This window comes from Octodon degus, unplaced genomic scaffold (genome assembly GCF_000260255.1).
Source record: "Octodon degus isolate 3935 unplaced genomic scaffold, OctDeg1.0 scaffold00035, whole genome shotgun sequence".
NCBI lineage: Eukaryota > Metazoa > Chordata > Mammalia > Rodentia > Octodontidae > Octodon > Octodon degus.
In genome coordinates this window covers 13,666,384-13,685,230 of record NW_004524611.1, presented here as the reverse complement: position 1 = coordinate 13,685,230, position 18,847 = coordinate 13,666,384, and the positions used below count along the sequence as shown (strand labels likewise).

The following is an 18,847-nucleotide window of genomic DNA, read 5'->3' as shown; positions in this document are numbered from 1 at the left end:
GTCCCTGTGCTTTGCTAAGCTTGTTCTAAGTAGGTGCTTTAGACCACTGAGCCATCTCACCAGCCCAGGGGAGGTTTATTTTATTTTATTTGTTTTGTTTTGTTTTTAGTGCCAAGGACTGAACCCAGGGCTTCCAGCTTGCTAGGCAAGCATTCTACTGCTGAGCCAAATCCCCAGCCCGTTAGCACAAATTTGGAGCATTATTCTCATTCCTTGCAGTTCACTAAGAAACTCCATCCTGGGCTTCCTAACCAGGATGACATGTTCAAGAACATGGTTGTCACCAAAATGTGTAAAATAGGAAGATGTTCAAACAGGAGGGGAAACAAGGGAGGAGAAGAGAGGGGAAATAAAGAAGGGAAAAGGAAAAAATGGAAATAAAACTTTTGTAAATAAATGAAAGAGGGGTTGGGGGGGAGGAAAAAAAGAATCAAGAGGCATCATATACAGATCCCCTATGATGAATGTTACTCTTTTGTATATCTAAAAAGTACCAATGAAGTTTTTAAAAATAACACTGCCTTCAGTAACACATTGGATTTTCCCCTTCTGTTAGGCCTGGGACCTTGAAGCGAGGTCTTGCTTCCCAGAGTTCAGATGACCACTTGAATAAGCGCTCACGCACGTCTTCTGTGAGCTCCCTGACAAGCACGTGCACAGGTGGCATCCTCAGCTCCAGCCGCAATGCCATTACCAGCTCCTATAGCTCTACCCGAGGTCTTGCACAGGTAGGGTGTGGGTTCTGGGCACTGTTAAGTGATAAGCAAGTGAATACTGACCACCCTCCATCTGGTGCTAGGATTGTTTCTAAGCTAGCAGAACACAGAAAGCCTTAAATGGCAATCAAAATAAAATACTGACCAGCGGAATTGAAAGTCCAGAAATATAATGGTACCTTGGTTTATGAACTTAGTTTCACTATTTTGGGGAAGATGGTTTGTATTGGGAAGATAGCTGTAGTTGTGTTTGTCACCCAGTGTGGAATTTGTGAACAGAAGCAAAATTTTGCTGAATGGTTTTGTTTGCAAACCAAATTGTTTGGAAACAAGCATTCATGAGCCAGAGTTTTACTGTAGCACTGTTATTACAGGTAAATGGACAAAGGAAGACCAATAAGTGGTATTAATTAAATTGAAGTTTGATCAAGACTGAGTAATGTTGGGTCATAGAAGAGATCCTATAAGCATATAGAATGTAGTGCAAAAGTTTTAAACAAGTTATAATTCTAGGTGGCCATGATAATACCTGCTTACAATTCCAGCAGTTGAGAAGCTGAGTCAGAGGATCTTGAATTCTAGGCCTGCTTGGGCTGAGTGACACCTTGTCTCAAAAGAAGTCATAGTTCTTGTTGAGTTCTTGTTGGTTAGAAAGGAGATTATAGTATAGTTCTGGGAAGAGATAAGGTTTTGCTGCCAGAAAGCTTGGGTGCAAATCTTTCCTCACACTTAGTAGCTGTAGGGTCTTGGGTGGATAAATCACTTACGTTCTTTTTTCTCATTCCTGAAGGGTTGTTGTTTTCACGGGAGGTAATGTTTAAAAAGCATTCCCTCCACTGCCTGTTATTGGTGGGTACTCTACTATAGCTAGGGAAAAGATTGGCCGCATGGGGAAAGATTTTGAGGGGAGAACATTTTCAGACAGGCCCTTCAGTCTGTGGCTGTCACGCATGTGGAAAACGGCAGCCCGAGCCACCGCGGCTGTGCGGGGGACGCTGAGGCCCTATAACAGCTTTGGCTTTGCTGCTTACCCCACAAGGTGCTGTGCCCGGCCCTCTCTGTGCATTTCTTCAGTCCCCCAGCAGCCCTACTGAGTACGCATTTGCCCCTATTTCTTGTCTTTTTATTATGTATGGTTTCATGTGTATGCAGAAACAAAGAAAATAGCGTAATGAGCATCCATGTAGCTTCAGTAGTTATCAGCATTTTCTTAATTTTTTAAGCATTTGATCTTGTTCCATCAGTTCTAATTTGCTTTTGCCTTTCTGTTTTAAAGCAAATTTCAAACATGTCATTTTATCTATAAGTACTGCATTGTATTTTTAACTGTTAAAAACCTACTTTTTAATGTTGATCATAATTATCACCACTCCTCTTAATAACTCTTTAATAGTTGTTGATATTACTCTATGGTCTAATTTCCCTAATTACCCCAGATTATCCTATTACAGTTATTTTGAAATAATTTTGGTATTGGGAACCAAAATTCAGTTCTAAGTTTGTCTCTTAGACTTCTTTTATTTATTTATTTATTTATTTATTTATTTATTTATTTATTTTGCGGTACCGGGGGTTGAACTCAGGACCCTGTGCTTGCCAGGCAAGCATTTGTTCTCCTGAGCTATCTCCCCGGCCCTCTCTTAGACTTTTTAAATCTATAATGTTTCTAACTTCCCTTTCTTCATGCTTTTGTGGGGGGATGATCATTTTCTTACACGGAATTTCCCATTCTGAACTTCGCTTTCATCACTGTGGTGCCACTTAGCCTCTGCTCTCTCCGTTTCCAGTGAAATGAGCAGTTGCACCTTCAGCCTTGCTTAGATCCAAGTTCAGTTCTTTGAGCAGAGTGCTGAGTGGGTTTTTTTGCTTTGTTGTTGTGTTTGTGTTTTATTTTGTTTGCAGAACCGGGAATCAAACTTGAGACCTTGCATTTGCCAGGCAGGCACACCTCTGAGCTATGTCCCTAGCCCAGCTGTGTGTTTTCTTATTGTGTCACAGCAGGAATGTTGTGTCCAGCGAAGTGCCTGGCTGGGTAGGAGTCCCCCATAGCAGTTGTGCCCCCCTCTTCAAGTCCTTGCTTTTGAACCCAGTGATCTTCCTGCCTCAGCCTCCCAGAGGGTTGGGATTTTAGGTGTGTGCCACCATGCCCAGTTTTGTTGTTGTTTTTTTTTTTTTTTTATATATTTGGTTGTTACAAGGTCTAACTATGCAGCTCAGACTCGTGGTGATCCTCCAGTTTTCAGCCTCCCAGTATTGGAATTACAGGCGAGCGCCACCATGCCCAGTCTTAGTTCATATCTTTTGCATATTTTTCTGAAGGAGTATTTGTCTTTTCTCATTTTCAAGAGCTTTAATATATTAGAAAAGCCTATTCCAAATGAAGTTTTAAATGAGGAGTCGAAACCACAGAAATATCAGAGGACCCAGGCTTCTTTAGCATTGTTGTTAGGAACATCTGTAGCCGTCTTTAGCAGGCTTGGGGAACTCAGTCTGCGTTAGAGGAGCTCATGCCCTTGTAGTCAGCGGCTGTTTGTGTTTAGGAAGTAGTTCGCCTATGTGTACTGAAGCTTGGAAGCAGTAAGCAGGTACGCCACATGCCTATAATTTCACCTACTTGGGAGGCCAAGACAAGCGGAATGCAAAGGCCGGGCCAGCCTGAGCAACTTTAGTGAGACCCTATCTCAGAATTTTAAGAAAGGTAAAAAGTTCTGGAGATGCAGCTCAGAATTAGAAAGAGTGTGAAGCACTGTGTGAACAGTGACCTGTTTGAGTCACTAGTTTCTTCAGTGTGCATCTATGTGACTTTAATATTCTCTTCCCTTCTCATCTTTAATCTCTTAATGGGCACAGACTGATTCTTACAGAACACAGTGTGTTAGAAACCAACGTAACACGCCATTTTCCAATATATGGCAAAATGTATTCTATTTGTGTTTATTAACCATTCTACTGTCTCCCTAGACTTTTACTTCCATAATTAATATTGGCAGTTGACTCACTTTAGGGATATTTGGTTTGGTTTGGTTTGGTTTGGTTTTGTGATAGGGTCTCACTGTTTAGTTCAGGCTGGCCTGTAACTTGCTGAGATCCTTCTGCCTCAGCTTTCTAAGTGCTGAAATTACAGGCAAGCACCACCACACCTAGCTTTTCAAGGGTCTGTTCTTCATAAAGATTTTTTTTCCAGTGCTGGCGTTTGAACTTAGGGCCTTCCACATACTGGGCAAGTGCTCTAGCATTAAGCTACATCTCTAGCCCTTCTTCATAAAGATAAGCTATGTGCAGTGATGAATAGACCACAGAGTGACATCGTAGGCCAGGTCAGTCTTCCATTGTCTTGACACTCAGTCCTGTCTCTCTTGACCTCTAGTTGCGGAAAAGGAGTGGACCCACTTCCTCGCCCTTCTCTAGCCCTGCCTCCTCCCGCTCACAGACCCCGGAGAGGCCAGCCAAGAAAACAAGGTGATCAGCAGTCTCCTCCTCTTAACCATGTGCTGAAGGGCAGGTGAGAGGAGAAGAAAGGGGAAAATGGATCCAGCTCTGGTCTGTGTGTGACTCTGATCTGTGAGTCCAAGGACCGGGGTACTCTGGAAGGGGAGCGAAGGGCCGGGAACTGCCTCCTGTTCCGCAGAGGCCCTGTTCGAGCCTCCTACTCCAGCAAGGTGGCTGGGCACTAGGTGGGTTGTGTCTGCAGGCAGGCTCTCTCTGTCCCTGGCTCTCTGAGTGTCTCACGGCCCTGCAGCTCCCTTAGGCGTCATGTCTAAGCCTAGAATTCTCAAGACTTGGCAGGTAGTAATTTTTTTGTTTTGTTTTGCTACCAGGGATCAAACTCAGGATCTTATGCGTAGGCTTATATTTTGTGCTTGGTTTAAGACAAGAGGTTTGTCCCTGGGCTTTTTGAAGGGTTCCCTCCTCCATTTATGCACAAATTTTCTTTTCAGTTTTTTGTCGTAACGCACAGATGAGCCATGGTTATTCTAGGCTTTGGCCCCTCAGTATTGAGGAGACTGAGTACTGTTTACCCAGTGCTTAAGTCCGTAAGTCTTTCAACTAAATTCTGCCTTTCAAAATCTCTGCAGAGAAGAGGAGGCGTGTCATCATGCCAGTTCTTCAACTCCACTGGTGACGGACAAGGAGTCCCAGGGAGAAAGGGGTGAGCTCATGAGTGGCAGAATAGCTGGCGGTGCTGGGTGTGCGTGTGTGTGTGTGTGTGTGAGAGAGAGAGAGAGAGAGAGAGAGAGAGAGAGAGAGAGTTAGAAAGTTAGAGTTCCTGCTATTGAAAACAGGGTGGAGCAGCACTGTCTTGGGCAAGGCAGGTACAGAGAATACCTGCCCCTCGCAAGGCTGTGGGAGAAGGTGGCAGGGAAGTAATGGTCAGCTAGGGTCCGCTCCGCCTGCGGCACCTGTGACCAGGAGGCAGTTGGAGGCAGACATTTGGAGCTGTCTTCTGTTATTTCCTTCTGACTGTTGCAAATCTTGTAAATGCTATCCAGCTGTGGAAGAGAGAATCTTTTTAGGACACCCAGTGACAACTCTGTTAAAAGCCAGGCTAGGCTGGGTATGGTGGTGTACACCTGTAATCCTGGTGTGAGGGATACTGAGGCAAGAGGATGGATGTGAGTTCAAGGCCAGCCTAGACTACATAGCTTGAGGCCAGCCTAAACTGCATCGTGAGACCTTGTCTAAAAGACAGAGCACTAGACAAAACTAGTTTTGGCTAGACAAAATTCCTTTCCTGGGAGAGGGAAGGAAGCCAGCACCTATTTCTTTAGTTGCAGAGACAACCACCTGCAAGCAGCAGAACTCATGGACGTCCCCATCCACACCTGGCAGCTCTGGGCGGCGGAAGCGGAAGATTCAGCTGCTGCCCTGCAGGCGAGGGGACCGGTTGACCTTGGTACATCCTGTCTGTCCTCTAGGGAAGGCTCGGCACAGGTTTCTCTCATTTTTGCATCAGCCTGATCTGTCCCTGTTCTTGTTGGCAGCCTCCGCCACCTGAGCTTGGCTATTCTGTCACTGTGGAAGACCTGGACCTGGAGAAGAAGGCTTCGCTGCAGTGGTTCAACAAAGTCTTGGAGGACAAAACCAGTAAGAAGTGCAGATGCATGGCGCACTCCAAGGGGTTTGAGACATTGACTCCTTTGGTTTGATGGGAAGGGATTTCCCTGGTTCAGATGTTCACTGAAACCTAGAGGGGAGCATTTCCGAACAAGCTAGATGAGCCCCAGAGCTTCCAGTGCTGTCTGGAAAGAGTCTGGAGCAAGGCGGAAGTTCCATCTTGTCTTTCTCCCATAGATGCTGCCTCGAACTCAGTCACTGAGAGCCCGGCCACCACGCAGCCTTCCTTCACTTTCTCACCACCTGCTGCGGTGCCTGCTGCGGTGCCTGCTGCAGTGCCTACTGCAGTGCCTGCATCCTCACCAGCGTCCCTCTCTGTGCCAGGCACAAACCCCCTGCTAGAGAGCTTGAAGAAGATGCAGAGTCCGCTGAGCTTGCCATCCTCAGGTGAGCAGGCGCTGGGGTGGTTTGTGAGTTCAGACCTCTGTCTTTGAAGAACCCTGTGGGTGGCGCAGGCTTCACTGCTTCCGAATTCTGTATTAGAAAATGCAAGGGCCGGTGTCCTGCCACACACAGAAATAAAGCCTGGGGAGGATGGCTTGGGTTTGACTTGTGGTTTGCAGTTATTATCTATAAAATGAGAAAAACATGGCCCTCGTGGGGTGTCTGCCATATGATTATGGCAGGGTCTTTAGCACCTAGGCTGAGGCCTGTGTCTTCATGGCATGGCTGCCCTGCGCTTCGCTGGAGTGTGAAAGGCCCTGTGAACCACCTTCGTGGGTCAGTGGCACAAACTCATCTCGGCAGAGCCCGGGGGCGGACTGGCTGCACTCATGGTCGAGGCTCTGCATGTAGCACTTCACTGGGGAAGGTGGGAGGCAGTAAGAGGCCTCTAGGTGAGTACCTGGGTTTCTGGAGATTCACTTCCCTTCCTCATGCGCATCATCCATTAGGCTCTGTCTGCGCCTGCCTGCTTGTGTGTGTGCGTGTGTGCGTGTGTGTATGTGACATCTGAATGCCGCCTCGATGGCCTTTGTGGGTCAGTGGCACAAACTCACTGAGTTTCCGGACTAACTCTTGGATCCCCAGCACAGAGGTGGCTCCTGGAGGGCATAGATGTGTTACATACCATCCCGTGGAAGTCTTAGAAACTTACCTTTCTTCCTCTTCTTCCAGAACCTGCTGGAGTGGCAGCCTCTTTGGCCCCTACATCTCCAAAGACACCCAGCCTCGTGGCGCCTCTTGCCTCCTTGTCAGGACCCCTGCCACCCGCCTCTGCAGACACAAAACCCACAGCCACCCTCCTGGCCTCAGCCCCTGCTGTCTCTACAACCCCAGTCACCGACACCAAGCCACCTCCAGCCCCTCAGGCCGAGACACCTGCGAAAGTCCCTGCACCCCTGGCTTCAGCCCCGAAGCAGAGCTCACCATTTGAGATGCTGAGCCCCCCATCTTCCAGCCCTGCCGCCCCTGCTGCTGTGCCCAGCCTGTCTTCTGCTTCTCCCATGTTCAAGCCCATTTTTGAGCCACCACCTAAAGTCCAGAGTGAAGGGCCCTTGCCGTCTAGCGCCTCCCTCACGGTTGCCGCCACCTCCAGTGCCGCCACCCCTGCCACAAGCAGCACCACGACACCAACCTTCAAGCCCATCTTTGGCAGCCTGGGGCAGCCTACGTCCATGCCCTTGGCAGCTCCATTCTTCAAACCAACTACTGCTCCAGTCACTACTGCAGCCACAGCCACCCCTCTCTTTCCTCCCCTGGCTACTGCCACCTCCACAGTGGCTTCTGTTACCATAGCCAGCACCTCCACAGACTCCACTCTGAAGCTGCCTTTTAGCTTTGGAGTTAACAGCGTTGCCAGCACTCTGAGCAGCACGACTAGTACCACTGCCTGCACCTCTCAGCCTTTCCTCTTTGGGGCCTCTCCGGCCCCTACCGCCAGCTTTACCCCAGCTGTGACTTCCATTTTCCAGTTCAACAAGTCCTCTGCCTTGCCCACAACTACGGCCGTCTCCAGCTTTGGCCAGTCCCTCTCCAGCACTGCTCAGACAGCCACCATCAGCAGCAGCAGCAGTACTGCTGGCTTCAGTGGCTTTGGCAGTGCCCAGACTGCCCCAACCCCTGTCACCACCAGCCAGTCCACACTGACGTTCAGCCACACAACCACCCCAGCATTCAACATTCCCTTCGGCTCTGCTGCCAAGGCCCCTGTACCACCCCCACCATACCCAGGGGCCAACCCCCAGCCCACATTCGGGGCCACCGATGGGCAGCAACAGGGCTCTGCTGTGCCAGCCCTGCCCCCCAGCTTTGGCAGCTCCTTCACTTTTGGGAACTCTGCAGCCCCAGCTCCAGCCTCAGCCCCAGCCCAGCCAGCCTTTGGCAGCTCTGTGCAGTCAGCCTTTGGCAGTTTGAAAGCTCCAGCCTCTACATTTGGCACCCCCGCCAGCACACAGCCAGCCTTCGGCAGTGGCACAGCTGTCTTTTCCTTTGGTGCGGCTACCACCTCCGGCTTTGGAGCTATCACCCAGACCACCAGCAGTGGGACCAGTGGCACCGTGTTCAGCTCGGCTTCATCCCTCTTCACTTTTGGGGCACCAGGGGCCACCACTGGTAGCACTGGGGGCTTCGGGCTTGGGGTGGCTGCCCCAGGCACCAGCTCCACCTCTGGAGCCTTCAGCTTTGGAGCCGGACAGAGTGGGACCACAGGTGCCAGCACCCCTTTTGGTGGGGCCCTGACTCAGAGCAACTTGGGTGCAGCCAGCCAGAGCACGCCTTTTGCCTTCAATGCAGCTGGTGCAGCTGAAAGCAAGCCTGTGTTCGGAGGTGAGGTGGGGCTGGGTGCACTGTGTGTGTGTGGGGGTGCCTGGTGAGACAGTACAGAGCTTTGGAGAAGCTGGTGAGGATGGAACACAGGCAGAGGCAAGTGGACACAGGTAAGCTGTGTGACACAAGCCAGGCGTGGCCAGAGGTGTAAAGGGCAGAAAAAGCACGGAGGTTGGCAAGGCAGAAGTTGGAGCAGAAGGGGATCTTAGTGGCCAGGTGCAGGGGAATTTGGGTCCTGAGAACACAGTGCTTTCATTGAGTAGGAAGGAGCCCTTTAGGGTGATAGGCCAAGGGAGGAAAGTCACTTTGGGTCTGCCAGGTGCTCTTGTGGGCTGCAAAACTGGTGATGTGTCTGATGAGGCCCTTGTGCAGTACCCTCTGCAGCTGCTGAGGTGGGTCCCTAACATGAGCTGGGTGTAGAAACCCCACAAGCATGGCTCTGGAACTGTGTGAGTGACCATGGGAGGTGGCAGGGGTGGGCTGCAGGATGGTGAGCAGCCTCATATTGAAGGCACCTGAGGAAGGGCAGAGTCAGTGGTAGACAGTAAGCCAGCTGTGCCCAGTGAACGTGGGGCTGCTTAGCAATTGACAGCAATGATGAGAGTTGGAGGTAAATTACGAAGTCAGAGGAAGTTGGGTTGAAATAGGCAGTGGTGTTGGGAGCCATAACACAGCCTGCTTTGAATGAGCTAGGGTGCTGTGACAGCTCCAGAAGGTGCCTAGGAAGATGGGGGACAACACTTGAGTGAGGAGGGACAAGAGTTGGGGGAGAGGTAAACCCCAACAAGGAGGTCAGAGTCAGGCTGCTGCATGGGTGGTGCTGCAGGGGAGCACCTGTCCTGGAGTTCCCTAGCCGGCCTGACTGCCGTCTGCACTCTCTGCCATCTAGGCACTTCCACACCCAACTTTGGACAGAGCGCCTCTACCCCTGGCGTGGGCACTGCGGGCAGCACCCTTTCTTTTGGGACACCCTCAACACCTGCCCAAGGCTTCATAGGAGTCGCACCTTTTGGTGAGTGCTGGGCTACACATGGCATGGGGTGGGGCTTTGGCTCCTGTCCCTCAGGCCTGTGGCAACTGGGTGGGCAGCACAGCTCAAAGAGGAGCCCTCTTACGGTTGGGGGGGTCTTATTCTGACTTCTTGAGGGACTCTTCATTTTGCTGAGCCCCATCTGCATGGATCTGTGGTGCCACTGGAAAGCCTTGGTGCTCCTTTTGGCCTGAGTTTCCAGAGCTTTGTTCCCAGAGAGAGCAGCTGTCCTGATGAGACCTTGTCACACCTTTCTAGGATCAGCTACCCCTTCCTTTTCCATTGGTTCGGGATCCAAGACCCCAGGGGCTCGACAGCGACTGCAGGCCCGAAGGCAGCACACCCGCAAGAAATAGCCTCTGTCTCGTCCCTGTTCTCCCAACCCTCACCCACATCTGGACCTCAGCACCTGCTAGGAAGAGCCTCTGCCCCTTCAAGTTCCGTACAGCCCAGACTTGGCCCAGATCCTTGGCTTCAGCCACCAGGGTACATGGCAGCCCTGGACCTTTCCCTCCCGGAAGCAGGTGGGAAAGGCCGGGGCAGAAGCCCACTGCGTTACTTGAACATTTGCTCTGGTGAGGCTGGTGAACTAAAGAAACATCTGTATATACCGCCCACTCCCTGACTCGTTTAGCGCCTGGCATAGCCAGGTACCTCCTCCCACCTCCCTGAGCACCCTCATGCAGAGGGTGCAGTGCGCCCCCTGGATCTCTGGCACTTTGGATGGGTTGGAAAAAAACGGATCTTCCCTAAGCTTTACCTGCTTGGCTTGACTATAAGAAGTGGTTTTCTTCCTCTGGTCCCTCTAGGGGACTTTTATTTCCTTATTTCTTGCTGCTTTGCCCCTCACTGGTCCCCTGCAGGATTTACTCCTTTTTAAATGACCCTGAACCTAGCTTTGCCTTGGAGACCCCAAGTGGGTGCTGCTCCACTTCCTCCTGCCAAGTTGAGGCGGTTTCACCTCCAACCCTCTGTCAGTTTGGCCCCTAAAATCTTGGTGGCGCAAGACTGTTAGCCCGGCAGAGCTGGGGGTGAGCCCCTCGCTCCTGGAGACCAGCTCCTGGAGCAGGCAGGATATCCCGCTTTGAGCTGCCTCCCTGCCCTCTGGCCTCCCGGCCTGCATCTGCCTCTCTGGGATCGCACGTCCCAAGCCTTGTCCTGTGTTACTGTCTGATGCTTGTGTTTGTTGCTCTTTGAATCGAGTTTGGAGGAAGAATTGAATTGTATGTGTGGCGGCATGTTGGTAATGCCGGACCTAACTGTCAAGTCTCCTGGACCTGGTTAATGGAATGTGGAAAGTGGCACCACTTGATGGCCAGTGCGGACTTCTGAATTTTGTGATGGTTTTGACTTTTAAGGGCTGGCAGCCCAGGGGACAGGGTCAGGGGAAGTAAGACCTCCCCTCCACTGTTCTCCCACTTACTGGCCTCACTGCTGCTGAGACCCCCCCCCCCCCATGGCAGGAGACCCACACTGAGAAAGCACACTGCTGTGTGTTGCAGCAGGGTCTCCTCCAGCCTATTCTGCACAGGCCCAGATCCCCAGGCCTCAGCGCCTTGCTGCCACGCCCACCCTCTTTGGGAGAAGTATGGATGCGTGTGTCTAAATTAAAAGAAAAATATTTAAACATTTTTTAACAAAATAAAAATTTATTTTTGTATTTAAGCTAAATTGCCTTTTAAATTCCTTCAAGCTTGGTTCATTGAGGTGGTTAAGTATAAACGCTACAGACTAGAAATTAGGAGTGTAGTTAAGTTATGCCTGTGTGGGAAGAGGCCCACTCCTGAGGGACTGGAGCTTCTTCTAGATTATACAAACTTAATCCTCATTTTATAAATAATGTGACGTAGGTGTAACTAGTCCCCTCCCCTGTGGTGACTGAGGTTGAATGTGGGAATTGCGCAAGGCCCAGACCTATCAGGGTGGACACAGGTCCAGCAGCAAAGCCTTGGCCTAGCCTTGCACTGGGGCCTTGGCTATGGGCACGGAGCTGGCTACCACTTCTGGGTGGGCCTGGCACATGTGCGAGGACATGCACAGCCCAGGCCCAGGAGACTGCACTTCCCATGACAGAGGAGGCTGGGTTTCTGTTGGGGCTAGATGGCATTTTTAGTATGAATGTGAGATTTTCTCTTTGCTTATGTCATGAGAATAAACTGTGATCCATCATACACCCTGTCCTGTCTTTCATGTGGGCCAGCACTTGTGTCACCAGCAAACAACACAGCCCAGGGGAGGGACACTCACAGGCCAGGACACTGTGGCCTGGTGGTAGGAGTGCTGCCAGGCAGTAGTGCTCAGCACATGTTCGGCAGCTTCCTTCCCTGTGGTTCACTGCCCTCAACCTGTGTGCCCACGCTGGCCACTGCTTTCTGCCGCCTCTTCCTCTTCGGCACTGGGCTGGGAGAGGCCAGGCTGCAAGGCAAGGACAGGTCAGGTGAGTCCCAGCTGCCCCCATCCTCCCAAACAGGCCGTGCCCCCCACACCTCACCTTGGCACCTCTGTCCGTTCAATCACTGCAATGAAGAAGCCACTGGTCAGCGTGGTCTCAGGGGAGGCCCGGAGGCAGTGTTCAGCCCCTGGAAAGGTGCCAAGGCCTCGGTGTGGCCAGGAGGGCAGGACGGGCACCAGCCTGTGGAGGGAGGGGGCTCAGCCTACACTGGGGTTGCAGGTCACCCTTGCCCTCTGCTCTGCCCGGGTAGCGCATTACTGGAAGGACTCTGGACTCTGCTGGAGGGCTTCCCGGACCACATCCTCATTCTCCTCCGGGCACAGGGAGCACGTGGAGTAGACAAGGCGCTGCAGCGCTGGGAAAGTGAGCGCATGGCGCAGAGCTCGAAGCTGAAACGCTGCCAGGGCACACAGGCGCTCCTTGCTGGGCGGCTCTGCCGTGGGCTCCTCCAGCTGCCGGCTCAACATGCCTGTGGAGGACAGCACTATGCAAAAGCCACCCAAACCCTGTGTTCCCAATGGGAGCCCAGCTTCACAAGAACCATTCACCTAACCAGTCCCATGGCCACTTGACAAGTCCCAGCTGAGACCAAAACAGCCTTCATCAGCTCTAGGCTGATCTAGAATGCAGCCCCACAGCCAACCTCCCCTTCTCACCAGAGCCACTGCAGGAGGGGTCCAGCAGGATGTACTGGACCCGCGCGTAGCGTGTATCCACCGGTGACACTGCCAGGAAGTCCTCCTTGGCCACCTCGCAGCAAGAGACTCCAGCGCGGGCCAGCAGAGTGGCCATAGACGCCAGCCGCTTAGCATCCAGGTCGAAGGCAAAGATCTTCCTGCGGAAGAGAACAGAGCTGGGTGGGCAGAACATACAGGGCACCTGAGGGAGGCCGCATCTCTGGATGGCCCAAACTGAAACAGTATGTTAACTTAGGACATGCAAAAACCACTACTAAATACCGAAGTGGCCACCTGGCCTGCATCATCCGTGAAGGGATGGTGTAGCTCCCAGGAAGCTCAGCGTGCCCGCCTCAAGCCCAGGGTCAGGCCCACCCCCCTCTCCCATTCCTACAGGGCCCTCACCCCTGGTTCTTCAGAACAGCCGCCAGGTGACTGGTCTTGTTGCCTGGGGCAGCACAGGCGTCGATGACGTGGGAGCCGGGTGGCGGGGCCAGCAGCATGGCCGGGAGGCAGCTGGCCTGGCACAGCGGAGCATAGCAGGAGGTGAAAAGAGAGCAGGGACAGGGTACTCAAACTTTCTCTTCCCATCTGTCCTCCCTACCTTGTCCTGCAGGATGAGGTGACCTGCCCGGTACAGTGGGTGTTCATGCAGATCAGTTTGTGCAGGAAACACGAGCAGCTCAGGCAACAAGGGATCCAGAGCAAAGTGTTTCCCCTTCAGGGCCTGCAAGTCTTCAAGGCTTCCAGGGAACAGAAACCATTAACTCCCCATTTTTCGGTTTCCTCCATGCCAGCTGCCCCCTTTTCTCACACAAGCAGTATTTAAGCTTGCTATAGCTGGTGTAACACATGCCTATAATCTGAGACTGAGGCAGGAAGTTCACAAGTTCAAGCCCAGCCTGGGCAGACACAAGTAAACTATGAGTGGTGGTGCAGGCCTATAATGCTCTGGAGGCTGAAACAGGACGACCACTGAGTTCCAGGCCAGCCAGCCTGAGCTACCCAAAAACAAAACATCATAAATTTAAACAAACTGGTTATGGGGGCCGGGGAGATGGCTCAGTGGAATAAGTGCTTCCCTGGCAAGTGCAAGGGCCTGAGTTCAATCCCCAATTCTGGAAAACAAAACAAAACAAAAAACTGGCTATGCAGGGGTGGGGTACGTAGCCCTATGTTAGCCCAGCATGACCCAGGCCTCAAGGTTCAAATCCTCAGCACTGCAAACAAGTAATGAAAGACAGCTAGGGAGAAATTTCCAAAGGACAACACTGAGGCAGTCAAGTCAGTCTTAAACCTGTGCTCTCTGGCCAGACTAGCTGGGGTCAGGATCCCAGCCTCCCACCGCCCACGTCCTGGCAGCGGGGGCCCCACCTGTGCTTGTGCGCCACGGGCCGCGTCACATGGAGGGAGCTGCTTCCACATACAATGAAGCGTTGCCAGCAGGTGCTGGCCATTGACTGGAAAGCACCGCCTCACGGAAGGCAAGAGCCACACCGCAGCAGCCGCGGCCTCTACAGCTCTGAAAGGAGTACTACGCATCCTACTATACACATCCTGGACCGCCCGCATCCTGGACCGGTGCGGCCTGGCTGCGCCTTGAAGCTGCACATTAACTTGAGTGTCACCCTGCACTGCACCACTCCACCTGGGCTGAGGAGCCTGCAACCCCGAGGCAGGAGGAAAGGGGAGAGAAAGAGCACAGGCACTGCTGAGGCAGCAAGGCCAGATGAAGACAGAGCAGACCAGGAGAGGAGGCTCGGAATAGCCAGGCTCAATGGAAGTGAGCAGCCAATAGCTGCATTTAGAGTTTTTTTAAACAACGAAAAAGTTTCTTCTTCAATTTAAAATTTTTCACAGTATCCGTTGTGCAATGTTTTGGGTTTTTTTCAATACTTTTTAGTACATACTTGCAGTGCATACGCATTTCATTCAAGGTGGGACTTAGGAGGACAGCCAGGCAGGATGCTAAGCGCTCTCACCTGGAAGCCCGACCCTGGTAGGAGAAACCTTGCCTCTTGAAATAATCCACCGCATCATCTGGGGAGGTCTTGAGGGTGTTCACCCGCACGAAGCGAGGCACTTGGGAGGCTAGGACACAACCGCAGAGAGCGGATGGGAACACAAACCGCTTCCTCTAAGGGGCTTAGGTGTCCTCTTAGAACACACCCCCAGACCCCACAGTTACCTGCAGCTCACCTGAGCCGGGCCTGGACCCCACTTCCAACAGGTCCTCGTTCCTGCTCACACCCCGGTGAACCTTGAGCCTCGCCAACTCAGCCTTGAGCCTCGCTTGGTGACGGCCCAGGAGAGGCTTCCATCGTCCTCTGCCCCCTCTAAAGCCCTTGCCAAGCAACAACTCATACACTAGCACCTGGGGAGGGAGAAACAAAGACAAAATAAGCCAGCCCTGGGAATCCACTCCTCCGAACGCTACAGAGCGCTGGAACTAGGGAGGGCTAAAGACCCTTCCAGATGCCGCCCCGGTGGTCCCTGGTACCTGAACACAGCAGGTACACGGCCGGGCCCTTTCTCCAGGTGCCCACCAGAAGAGCCTTGGCCCTCGATTCCGATTCCTTGCCATCCCCCTTCCATTTCCTCAGTCTCCCCCACTGCCTTTTTTCATTTTTTGGCATGGAGCTGAGGACTGAACCAGGATCTGTACACTGAGCAACACCCTCAACTCCCCCCGCCCCGCCCTTTTTTAAAATTCTCAGCCGGGATCTCGCGAAGTCCCTAAACTGACCGCGCAGGGCTCTATCTTGCTCCTGCCTCAACCTCTGCCTCTCAGAGTGCTGACACTGACTTACAAGCGTGATCCACCGCACCCGGCTTCCCGTTCCATTTCTCCTTGACCCAAGGCCCTAAGTTTGAAGGCAAATTCATTTCAGCGACTACATAACCCAGTGAGAGGCTGCGCAGATTCCTTTCGGACGAGCCACGCTGGGCAGAACGGGAACCCGGAGGCAGACGCCTCCCGCCTCGCCCTTCACCTTGGCCAGGTGCGGCCGCAGCTTCTTCTCGGCGCGGAGGAGGCCGGCGCTGGCGATCACGGCGTCCAGCACGGCGGAGTAGCGCTGCGTCTCGCACACCAGCGCGTACAGCTGCTTCACGTTCTGCGCGGCCGGAGGGAGGGAGACACGCTGAGCCGGGCCCGCCCCCGGCCCCCCGGCTCCCCGGCCCCCGGCCTCCCACCTTGCCTGCGTCCAGCCCCGTTACCTGGAAGTTGCTGGCGTACACCAGCCCCTTGAGGGAGCCCTGGCGGTTTTCCACCCCAGCCAGCACCGTCGCCGCAGCCGCGTACACAGCCATGCTCCTGCTGCCACGCGCACTTACGGCGCTGTCGTAAAGTGCACTGGGCTTTGTGGCCGCCCCGCACGCTCTTTACGTCCGCACATCCGGGGTCAGAGGGCACCCGCTTCTGTCTTAATTAAGGGGTGGGGCTTGTGGTTGGTAGACCCGAAGCTCTGGGTTAGAGTCCCAGCTTCTCAACAAGCGTTTTTCAAGAGGATTGATTTTGGTCAGCGTTATAATTGCAGAGCTGTTTCAAGCTTCCTGCAGCTCTAGGTTAATAAGTGGCTTTTTTGTGGGGTGCCGTACAGGGGATTGAACCCAAGGCCTTCACACTGAGCTATAGCTGCATTCCCCCCCATTACATTTTTACTTTGCGACAGGGTCTTGCTAAATAATTGCGTTGCCCAGGCTGGGCCGGAAGTTGCCATGCACCTGCTTAGTCTCCCAGAGGGCTGGGGTTACGGGCGTTTGTAATTTAGTGACTTAGTGACTTGTCTCGCTAAAAATAATGATTAGTTCAGTGTCAGGGCCCTAGTACCAACTGTGATCCCCAGTACCTCCTGAGTGATATTTTTAGTGGCACCCTCGTCAAATTCTATTCTATTTCATCGCATCACCTATTCCATATGTGGTTATCTTTGCTTTATGGTTCTTTGCACGTCACCTTAGCTCCCTAGGGACAATTACCTTGTCTGCCTTGCTACCAATCTACCCCTACAGTCTAGAACAACGTCTTCTTTACAATAAAGACCTAAAATAGGGAAATACCTGATGGCAGAGTGCATGAATGAAGAAGCACAACTTGCTGTGATGTTGAGCAATTAGTTGTAGTAGGATTGACCCACACTAAACAGATGTGTGGGGAACAGGTGTAGGCACAATAAAATGGACTCAAAACTGATTATTAGGTCACAAAGGTTTTATATAAAGAGAAAAGCTGGGGCCGGGGAGATAGCTCAGTAGAATAAGCGTTTATCTGGCAAGCGCAAGGGCCTGAGTTCAATCCCCAGTTCTGCCAAAAGAAAAAAGCCAATCAGCCAGTTCTTTTTCAGAGCCTCATAGATGGGGTCTAGGAATGCTTGTCTTTGTACCCAGGTAACCTAGCTGGTCAGGATTCCTTTGGTTGCAAATGCCAAAATTCCACTATTTAAAGAGCAAAAGGGGGAAGAGGTTATTTATTCATACGCATAGGAGTTCTGGAGGTTGGGGGAATCAGTACGCTTATTTCAGGTATGGCTAGACTGAGGAGCCCAAGTGTTATCAGCAAACTTTCAAATTAAAACTTGAGCTTATTTTGTTTACTTAGGTGTCCTGTGTTTGTCTTCACCTTCTTGTGCTATGTATCCTCTGATGGCTCCATTCTCAGACAGATTCCATAGAATGGCCAAGAATGTAGCAGAAGATGTCCCCAACCCCAGCCAGTGGACTTCAGAATTCTAGTTGCCCAGGTGATAGTTGCTGTCGCAGCTCTGGTTGCTTTTGGTCACTGTAATGCATATTGCACAACCAGTGCCACCTGCGTCTGTCCTGCTTGCTTATCCCGTATAAGCCATAGACCACCAGAGATCAAGGCCTGATGTTTTTATTGTATTTAGTACGGGGGGGGGGGCGGGCTATGGGATCTACAGGGTCTCGCTACACAGATTGGACTTGCAGTGATTCTCCTGTTTTCAGCTTCCCAAGTGCTGGGATTACAGAGGCAGGGCCGGCAAAGCAGGCTGGGGATCGAACCTCTGACTCCTGCGTCTGCCTAAGCAGGTGCTTTAATCCACTGAGCTATTTGTCTGGCCCCCATTTCAGTGTTTCTGCTTGCCATTGCACGGCCCCAGGAGCTTCAGGCAGGCGTGCTCCCTGATACCTGACAGTCTGCTCACTGGCCCCGGCATAGGACTTGGATTATCCAGGCTCAGACTGTTCAGCTCAGTAATCCTGTGTAGTGTCCCCAAAGCTAGAAGGCACAGGGAGTATTTGGGGACCTGACATGTCTAGCATGGCTAGAAACAGTGAATGATGGAAGTGTGATCCTCAAAAGCCATGATAAAGATTTTGACCTCGAATTTGAGAGAAACAGGAGTCCACGGAAGGGTTTCACTTAGAGGGTGAAGTAGCCTCTGATTTGCTTTCTTAAAAGAGCTGTCTGGCTGCTGTGAAAAGCAGAGGGAGGCGGAAGGAAAGGAGTGACAGGCAGGGTCTAGGCTGGGAGACTAGTGTAAGTCGTGGCAGTCATCTAGGGAGGAAGTGTTGGTCAGGTATGGGCTGGTGTCCATGGAGTTGGCTTAAAGTTGGCAAGCTGATTTTTTTTTTAAAATTTATCTACTTGGTTACATCTTGCAATGCAGCTCAGACTCCTAGTGATCCTCCTGTCTCACTTCCCCAGTGCTGGTAATATAGGTATGCACTACCACACCTGGTTTCAGTGGCTGGCATGGCTTGGGGCCGGCGTGGGATGTGGTACCGGGGATCGAATCTGGGTCTTTGTACTTAACAGGCAGGTTCTTAAGCCACTGAGCTATCTCCCCAGCCCAAGATGATTAAAAGTAAAATCCACTGAAGTTGAACAGGAAGAGGGGCAGATAAGAATAATTCATAGATCTGGGTGTGGTGGCTCAGGCATGTAATCCCACAACTTGGGAGGCTGAGGCAAGAAGTCGGCTGTGAGTTTGAAGTCAACCTGGACTACATAGCAAGATCCTGTCTCGGAAAAAAGAAGAGGAGGATAACTATGAATGTCCATTTTGTATCTGTGTATTCAAAGTGGTTGGGATAGATATATAGTTGCATTCTCTTAATGAATAGA

At 51.9% G+C, this 18,847-nt stretch overlaps 2 protein-coding genes across 2 annotated transcripts in view; one reads left to right on the top strand and one right to left on the bottom strand.

Moving 5' to 3' along the window:
* Window positions 1-10,007, top strand: part of LOC101572380 (nuclear envelope pore membrane protein POM 121C) — a 15,676-nt gene extending 5,669 nt beyond the window's left edge. Inside the window, exons 5-13 of the mRNA XM_004630441.2 lie at window positions 557-728; window positions 4,084-4,175; window positions 4,793-4,866; window positions 5,486-5,610; window positions 5,699-5,801; window positions 6,009-6,218; window positions 6,948-8,597; window positions 9,487-9,609; window positions 9,886-10,007. Coding sequence (XP_004630498.1) covers window positions 557-728; window positions 4,084-4,175; window positions 4,793-4,866; window positions 5,486-5,610; window positions 5,699-5,801; window positions 6,009-6,218; window positions 6,948-8,597; window positions 9,487-9,609; window positions 9,886-9,983 — 2,647 coding nt within the window. The 3' untranslated portion in view covers window positions 9,984-10,007. The remainder of the gene's footprint in view (window positions 1-556; window positions 729-4,083; window positions 4,176-4,792; window positions 4,867-5,485; window positions 5,611-5,698; window positions 5,802-6,008; window positions 6,219-6,947; window positions 8,598-9,486; window positions 9,610-9,885) is intronic.
* Window positions 10,008-11,907: 1,900 nt separating this feature from the next.
* Window positions 11,908-16,089, bottom strand: Nsun5 (NOP2/Sun RNA methyltransferase family member 5). The gene is made up of 10 exons (XM_004630439.2): window positions 15,976-16,089; window positions 15,750-15,872; window positions 14,956-15,130; window positions 14,739-14,847; window positions 13,361-13,499; window positions 13,162-13,277; window positions 12,736-12,914; window positions 12,338-12,548; window positions 12,119-12,259; window positions 11,908-12,042 (listed from the first exon to the last, which is right to left on the bottom strand). Exons 1-10 carry the CDS (start codon window positions 16,066-16,068, stop codon window positions 11,925-11,927), a joined length of 1,404 nt encoding a protein of 467 aa, XP_004630496.2. The 5' UTR covers window positions 16,069-16,089; the 3' UTR covers window positions 11,908-11,924.
* Window positions 16,090-18,847: the final 2,758 nt, after the last annotated feature.

Bases quoted from the DNA above. Each gene is read 5' to 3' on its own strand.
- Nsun5 (XM_004630439.2), bottom strand. From the start codon at position 16,068: ATGGCTGTGTACGCGGCTGCGGCGACGGTGCTGGCTGGGGTGGAAAAC. The intron at 12,915-13,161 runs GTGAGGGCCCTG...TCTCTTCCGCAG, and splicing joins GCTGTTCTGAAGAACCAGGG to GAAGATCTTTGCCTTCGACC. The intron at 12,260-12,337 runs GTAATGCGCTAC...CTCCCTCCACAG, and splicing joins CAGAGTCCAGAGTCCTTCCA to GCTGGTGCCCGTCCTGCCCT.